This window comes from Sinocyclocheilus rhinocerous, unplaced genomic scaffold (genome assembly GCF_001515625.1).
Source record: "Sinocyclocheilus rhinocerous isolate Xijiao unplaced genomic scaffold, SAMN03320098_v1.1 scaffold494, whole genome shotgun sequence".
Taxonomy (NCBI): domain Eukaryota; kingdom Metazoa; phylum Chordata; class Actinopteri; order Cypriniformes; family Cyprinidae; genus Sinocyclocheilus; species Sinocyclocheilus rhinocerous.
The window spans coordinates 357,061-364,973 of NW_015628684.1; the positions used below are offsets into that span (position 1 = coordinate 357,061).

The 7,913-nt window shown below is 38.8% G+C and overlaps 1 protein-coding gene across 7 annotated transcripts in view; it reads left to right on the forward strand.

Annotated features, from left to right (window-relative positions):
* The window catches only part of LOC107738011 (chromodomain-helicase-DNA-binding protein 3-like), a 56,360-nt gene that overhangs the window by 13,729 nt on the left and 34,718 nt on the right, over positions 1-7,913 (forward strand). For 5 of the 7 annotated variants that reach the window (XM_016549674.1, XM_016549670.1, XM_016549668.1 and 2 more), the window contains 11 exons: positions 734-925; positions 1,048-1,248; positions 1,472-1,609; positions 2,449-2,570; positions 2,792-2,965; positions 3,139-3,280; positions 3,517-3,648; positions 4,006-4,123; positions 5,893-6,017; positions 6,838-7,069; positions 7,248-7,417. In XM_016549674.1, the coding sequence (XP_016405160.1) occupies positions 734-925; positions 1,048-1,248; positions 1,472-1,609; positions 2,449-2,570; positions 2,792-2,965; positions 3,139-3,280; positions 3,517-3,648; positions 4,006-4,123; positions 5,893-6,017; positions 6,838-7,069; positions 7,248-7,417 (1,746 nt within the window). The remainder of the gene's footprint in view (positions 1-733; positions 926-1,047; positions 1,249-1,471; positions 1,610-2,448; positions 2,571-2,791; positions 2,966-3,138; positions 3,281-3,516; positions 3,649-4,005; positions 4,124-5,892; positions 6,018-6,837; positions 7,070-7,247; positions 7,418-7,913) is intronic. The other 2 variants (XM_016549669.1, XM_016549675.1) reach the window with 1 other exon arrangement.

Consider the following 7,913-nt stretch of genomic DNA (forward strand, 5'->3'; position numbering starts at 1 on the left):
ATTGTGGATGTCCAAAATATGGGGCTGTCAGCACTCAAACATCGACTTAAAAGGCCTAAAATTTGAAGTACAATCTGGGATGTCTTTTTCTATCAATTCTTCAATAGGTAGATCTTGTCTTTCATAAAGGCCAAGGTCAGGGATCTTGGGCCTAAAAAGGTTGGTGACCATTGATGTAGGCTATTCAATACAGCCTTAGACACAAAGCTATATTCAAATCATAAATGGATTGGAAAAAATAAATATAAAATTGCAAATGGAATACAATGTTAATATTATTTTGTATGATTATCTAATATCTACATTTTAAGATGGGGTGGCCAATCCTGCTCCTGGAGGGCTATCATCCAACACACCTGCCTGGACGTTTCGATTTTGATTAGCTGGTTCAGTTGTGTTTTATCAGAGTTGGAGCTAAACTGGATGTTGGCTATCCAGGAGAAGGACTGAGCATACCACAGTTTGAGAGCCACTCTTTTATGCTGTTGATTCACTTTTATTCTTTATCTGACTATATTTGTTTTCTCATACTATCTACCTGTCAATAACCCACAAAATTGGGTCCTTTTACCTTTTTCTGCCTTCTTGCCATCTATTTTAAATACCTCTGATGGTACATTTTTTTTCACATCTGCTTTCTAGCACAAAGTCCTCAGTTCATTCAAGCTTTTAGGGCATGTAGGACCACCCTTCTTGTTTCTAAAAAGTTCTCTACCCAACTCTCTTCTCTCAGCCTACAATCAAGTACGAGGAGCAGCCGGACTTTGTGACAGAGACAGGAGGGACGCTGCATCTCTATCAGCTGGAGGGGCTGAACTGGCTGCGGTTCTCCTGGGCGCAGGGAACAGACACCATCCTGGCGGATGAAATGGGCTTGGGCAAGACCATCCAGACTATTGTTTTCCTCTACTCGTTATTGAAAGAGGTCTGTGACGGTCAGGTTACAAAAGTGTTTTATAAATGATATGTAAACTTTTACATTTCTCTCTCCCATCCTGTTCCTCTCTGTGCATCCTTCCATGTCTCTCTGTCCATTTCTCTCTCCAGGGACACACTAAAGGGCCGTTCCTGGTGAGCGCACCGTTGTCCACAATCATTAACTGGGAGAGGGAGTTTGAGATGTGGGCTCCTGACTTCTACGTTGTCACTTACACCGGAGACAAGGACAGCCGAGCCATCATCCGTGAGAACGAATTCACCTTTGATGACACGCCGGTGAAGGGAGGAAAGAAAGCCTTCAAATTACGGGTGAGAAGGAGAGGATATGAGCGCTGGAAGGGGAAGGAATGACTGCTGATTGGAGAGGTGAAATGCAAAGATGGACAATGTGAGACGGAAAATGAAGAGAAGTGTTGCAGAAAGAGATGAGCCATAGTATGAGAGAAGAGGGAAAGGATGCCATTTTGGTGCTATAGGAAGAAGTGATTTTACTCTAACCATTATTTTCATTTTCTACCCATCATCCCTCTAGAGAGAAGCGCCCATTAAGTTCCACGTGTTGTTGACGTCCTATGAGCTTGTGACCATAGACCAGAACGTTCTCAAGTCCATTGACTGGGCCTGTCTTGTAGTGGATGAAGCCCACCGCCTCAAAAACAACCAGTCCAAGGTACACCGACTTAGTTAGGTTTTCCTGTTTTTTGTCCAAGTTTTGTTTGGTTTGAGAGAGTGTGTGTGTGTGTTTGGGTGATTCATCCAAATTTAATACAGCACAGGAAATAACTTCTTGGGTTCTTTGCAACACGGTAGATTGAGGATGACAGATATAAACCAGCAATTTTATAAACCATCATAATAAAGCCATTACATGTTTTCATTCAATGAGTCACTATCTAAGAAAGAGTTTGGGGTTATTTGAAAAAAAAAAAAAACATTTACTTGCATTTATTCGATCAAACGCAATAATACAATAATAATTGTTTGAATGATGAACTGTTTTGTATTTTAATATATTTTATAATATATTTTGATGAAAAAGCTGAATTTTCAACAGCCATTACTCCAGCCTTCAGTGCCACATGATCTTTTAAAAGTCATTTTAATAAGCTCATTTGTTGCGCAAGTAACATTTGTGTTAATACCAATACTGAAAACAGTTCTGTAATATTTTTGTAAAAACCGAGATACAAGAGTCCTTGCTTAAAACCAATATTAATTACTTTAAAAAAATCTTACTGAACCCAAACTTTTGAAGTGGTAGGAGTATCTATATTAAGAATAATCTACACATTCAGAAATTACATTTCAAAATAACGAATTCACAACTAATTTTACTCCTAATTGTACACGTTTTGCAAAAAGATATAAAATAGTTTGTAATTGGCAAGTCCTGCTCATCATGGTTTCATAATGAATCTATAGTAAGCACCTTGTATAGTTCCAATTAAGTGAAATACAGATTCTGTGTGAGTGTTTTATTAACTGAAGATGGTTGTTGTGTTGTGTTAGTTCTTCAGGAGACTCAATGACTACAAGATAGACCATAAGCTGCTGCTAACAGGAACTCCACTCCAGAACAACCTGGAAGAACTATTCCATCTTCTGAACTTCCTGACGCCCAACCGCTTCAAGTATGACCATACGCATAAAAGCACATTTATATGCTTAAACAGACTGTAAAAGTGTCCCAAGAAGTATTTAGATGTATTATGCTATATAATGCAATGATATAATTTTTTTGTGTTGATGAAGTGTCCAGATACTTTTTGAGGCCACTGTATGTACACATCAACACAGACACGTTTTAATACTCAAAATAATTTTACTACATCGCTTTATTTCTGTCCCTCAGTAATCTAGAGGGTTTTCTAGAGGAGTTTGCAGACATCTCTAAAGAGGACCAGATTAAGAAACTGCACGACCTGCTCGGCCCACACATGCTCCGGAGACTCAAAGCTGACGTGTTTAAGAACATGCCGGCCAAAACTGAGCTGATTGTCCGAGTGGAGCTCAGCCCCATGCAGAAGTAAGTCCTCAACATTGATTTCTCAAACAAAATGTTTTGACGTGTATTTATTATCTCAAGATAATCAGCGGGAAGTAGGAAGTAATACAAATATTTCATTTGTTTAAATAAATTTCTTACTATGCGTGCTAGCCTTCTTCATATGTTTTTGTGTGCACACTGTGTATAAACAGAAAATACTACAAGTTCATTCTGACGCGTAATTTCGAGGCGCTGAATTCTAAGGGAGGAGGAAACCAGGTGTCTCTGCTCAACATTATGATGGACCTAAAAAAGTGCTGCAACCACCCCTACCTCTTCCCCGTCGCTTCTGCCGTAAGAGCACACACTGTATTTCTGACCGCAACAAAAAAACTTGTCATTTGTATGAACTAACTTATGTAGTGTGAAATACTGCCACCTGCTGTCAGAGAATTTGATTTGCTTGATGCTGTCAAAATGTTTAATTTAATAGTTCATATGTTTAAGATAATAGTTAATAGTTGTGTTTAGTGTTTGACAAGTTTTTTTTAATTGTGCACATGGGTATCATAGGCTGTCTTGTGTTACAGGAAGCTCCCAAAACACCAAGTGGAGCGTATGAAGGTGCAGGTCTCACTAAGGCTTCTGGGAAACTAATGCTGCTGCAGAAAATGCTCAGAAAACTGAAAGAGCAAGGCCACCGAGTGCTAGTGTTCTCTCAGGTACGAACACGCATGTAAATACTTTCACTTAACTTGTATTTTACACATAATAAGCTGTACTGCACACGGGCTCCCAAATTGTGGTTGTTTAGTGCCCCCAGGTGGTGCAGAGCACATCTCTGGAAATTGTGAAAATAGTACAAAATATATATGGTTTTAAATAGTTTATCATATTTTCAACTCGGTTTTCAAATTGAATAGCTTTGTGTTTCTAATCATTACAATCTAATTTGGAGCTCATGGCAAGCTAGGTGTTACTTGGATGGTCTGATTCGATCAGATGTGGTACTTTGCATTCATTTTGATTTCATCACGTCTTACTATATCTTATTTGAACTTACACTGTTTCCCCCTCAGATGACCAAGACGCTGGATTTGCTGGAGGATTTCCTGGATTATGAGGGTTATAAATATGAGCGAATTGATGGAGGCATCACTGGAGCTCTCCGACAGGAAGCCATCGACAGATTCAACGGTAAGAGCAGTGCACCAGACATACATATTGTGCACATAAATTATCTAAGTAACATTATTGTAGTGTGCTTTGGATACAGCTAGAGAATTAGCTAGAGTTGTGATCCTGTGGTGCTTTCAGGTGATACATGATATGTGAAAAAGTATATTATAACATTAAACATTAGGTAGTACTTAGATGGTCTGATTTGAAGAAAGGTGGTCTAAAATGTTTGAGAACCACTCAGCTGGAGATTTGGTTTTAATAGCTATTTAGATGTCATCACAAAGTCATATTCGCTCTCTCCTCTCTCTTCCCAGTCCAAATGTTGATGATAAATGTGAATTTAGAGATACTATTTTTCATTGTTTGTAAGACTCAATCAATTCTTGGAGCGGTTGAGTCAGTTGTTTTCAGATGTGGAGGAAAGTTTATGCCAAATGTAGAATGTCTTATCTTGAAATGGCAGTTGATTTATTTTATTGTTGGGTAAGCAATACTTGCAGTTTACAAGGGCAAAATTACTTGAGAACAGACATTGTCATATCTCTGTTTAAAGCATTTATAAAGTCTGGAATCATTGTTGAATTTGAATGTTACAAAGTTCTGAAAGATATATAAACATTTGAACTACAGTGGTGCTATAATTATATCTTTTGCATTGTGCTTTGGTGGGAGAGTTTATTTTGCTGTTTTGTGGTGTTGAGGTTGATTGATTGTGTGTGTGTGTGTGTGTGTGTGTGTGTTTTTTTTTTAGCTTTTTAATCATTGTGTTATTTGTTATAATGACTTGATGACTTTTTGGGTGGCCAAAATGTATGAGCAAATCTTACATCACACAGTGAGCAATTTCATATAACTTTTTATATGAAACAAGGATTTTTAAAAATCCAAACGACAATGGTCGAACCCATTTTAACACCAAGTTTTTCCTCATCTTGACTTGTTTGGGACACATCCCGCATGCTTATTCATCACTGTCATATGTAGGGCTGGGTATCGTTCAGAAATTTTCGATACCGATACCGATACCTTGACTTCGATACCGGTTCCTGAACGATACTTTTTTCGATACCAATTTTATGAAATCTATTTGAACAAGATTACATTATCTAAAAAAAAACCGTTGGTTTTATTTTTCAGCTTGCTGATGTTTATACAGACTCAAAGCCACTGCACAAAGGAACAAAATGTAAACAACACAATAAATCAGTGCAAAATAGTTGTAATAAAGCTCAAATAGTCTTCAGTTTACACATCGGTTAGCTACATTTACACTAGTGCGTGTGACAGAATCACCTAGCTCAGACAGAATCGTCATTTCTATTCATTTTCTACTGATTTACTGATAAGCATTAGCAGTTTCTAGCGCTGTCTGCCTGTGCTCTCTCTTCCATGATCGCTGCTCTGACTCAGAGGTAATAACATATTTAATTTCAGCAACATTACATGGCCAAAACACACACGGCAATCGGAAGTTATTACAAAAACTTGATGGTGGTTTAAAGTGAGTTTTGAGTAAAAGCGGAATATAAATCTTATTTATTGTCTTATGCAGGGGTTAAATTGGGATTTGAAGTATCGAACTCGATACCCAGCCCTAGTCATATGTATATAGTATCATCTTGCCCACTGATAGCCACATAGATATATTACATAATGGTATTTACAATTTATGATAAACCATATTAACGGCTTAGCAAAATCTCTACTGGTGGACAGCCCACTGTTACCACATAATATTTTCATTACAAATCTAAATCAAATTTCTCTCTCTGTCGATCACACAGCTCCTGGTGCGTGTCAGTTTTGTTTTCTTCTCTCTACACGAGCGGGTGGTCTGGGAATCAACTTGGCCACTGCGGACACAGTCATCATCTTTGACTCTGACTGGAATCCTCACAATGACATTCAGGTAAATATAAAAAAGAGGAGTGTCTCATACAGTCCACGCCAGTGTTCACAGACATTCACTCTACTTGTGTGACACCTGACAGGTTTGTTCTGGTGTTTTATTTGTCATGTGCCACCTAGTGGACAGTTTGAGTACAGACTCCTGAAATGTAGGGTCCGTTTACACGACAACGTTTTCAGCCAAAAATGGGAAACTTTTTATGCTTTTTGCCTGTACGTTTAAACGACAACGGCGTTTTGGGGACTGAAAACGCATATTTTTGAAAACGGGTTTCAAGGTTTAAGTTTTTGAAAACGCATTTCCGTGTAAACACCCAAAACGGGAATCTTTGAAAACGGTGACATCATGCGCGTGCGTAGTACGTGTTAGGTATGTAGACATGCGCAGTACGTGTCGATTTTAAAGGCAAGCGCGAACAAACATACACAACAGTGGCGGAGTACATGGTACTGTTGTTGCTGTTTAAGAGTTTGCTAACGCTTCTTCAGCAAAGTGTGGATTTACTCCACCAATATTACAACCAACAGCGGAGACGCATCATATACAACATGGCAACAGGTACTGTTTACTAACAAGGTGACAGCGCCAACTACTGGCCTGGCATACGTAATACAGCGTTTTTGGCTGTTTTCGCGGATATGTACAGTATAAACACGAATCGTTTTGAAAACGTTGTCATGTATACGTGAAACTTTTTAAAAACTCAAGGGAAAAACTTTTCCGTTTTTGACTACATCATTGTCGTGTAAACGTAGCCTTAGAATAGCATCTGTGAGGTTTCAAAGCTAAACATATTTTGAATCTTATCTCTTTCTCTCAGGCCTTCAGCCGAGCTCACCGTATTGGTCAGGCCAATAAAGTGATGATATATCGGTTTGTGACTCGGGCCTCAGTGGAGGAACGAATCACTCAGGTGGCCAAAAGGAAGATGATGCTCACACACCTGGTGGTGCGGCCCGGTCTGGGCTCAAAAGCTGGATCCATGTCTAAACAAGAGCTGGATGACATCCTCAAGTTTGGCACGGAGGAGCTTTTCAAGGATGAGATTGAGGGTGGGATTGATAAGTTAAATTGATTGATGTATAAAAATAAATGAACCAGAAAATCGTTTGGTAATTTAGTCAACTAATGAACATCTTTGTTGTTGAAATGTTATGAAAAAACTTGCTCTGTAACTCTCTGCAACACTTTGCTATACTGAAGGTTCACCCGTTTGTTTCCTGTTTTCAGCAGGGGACAATAAGGATGATGACAGCAGCATAATTCACTACGACAATGCCGCCATCGAGCGTTTGCTAGACCGCAGCCAGGATGCCACAGACGACTCTGACATGCAGAACATGAACGAGTATCTGAGCTCCTTCAAGGTGGCCCAGTACAATGTCAGAGAAGATGACAAGGTGGGAGGAGTTTTTGTGGAGTATCCAAGAGTGGGGCTTTTGAGGAATTTGAAAGATGACCAACATTTAATCGCCTCACCAATATTTCAATAATAATCCTGAAAAAAATGAGCCATGAAGCATGTTTTGATTTAACAGCTATCTGAAGTATGTACCACGTATGTCTCTAACTTTCCCTGCCAGAGGAATTTTTTTTTTTTAATTTCAAGACTTAAAGGGGTCATATGATGTTGCTAAAAAGAACATTATTTTGTGTATTTGGTGTAATGCAATGTGTTTATGCGGTTTAAAGTAAAAAAAACACATTATTTTCTACATACTGTACATTATTGTTTCTCCTCTATGCCCCCCTTTTCTGAAACGCGTCGATTTTTACAAAACTCATCGGTCTGAAAAACGAGGTGTGCTCTGATTGGCCAGCTATCCAGTGCGTTATGATTGGCCGAATACCTCAAGCGTGTGACAGAAATGTTACGCCCCTCACCATACTGTGATG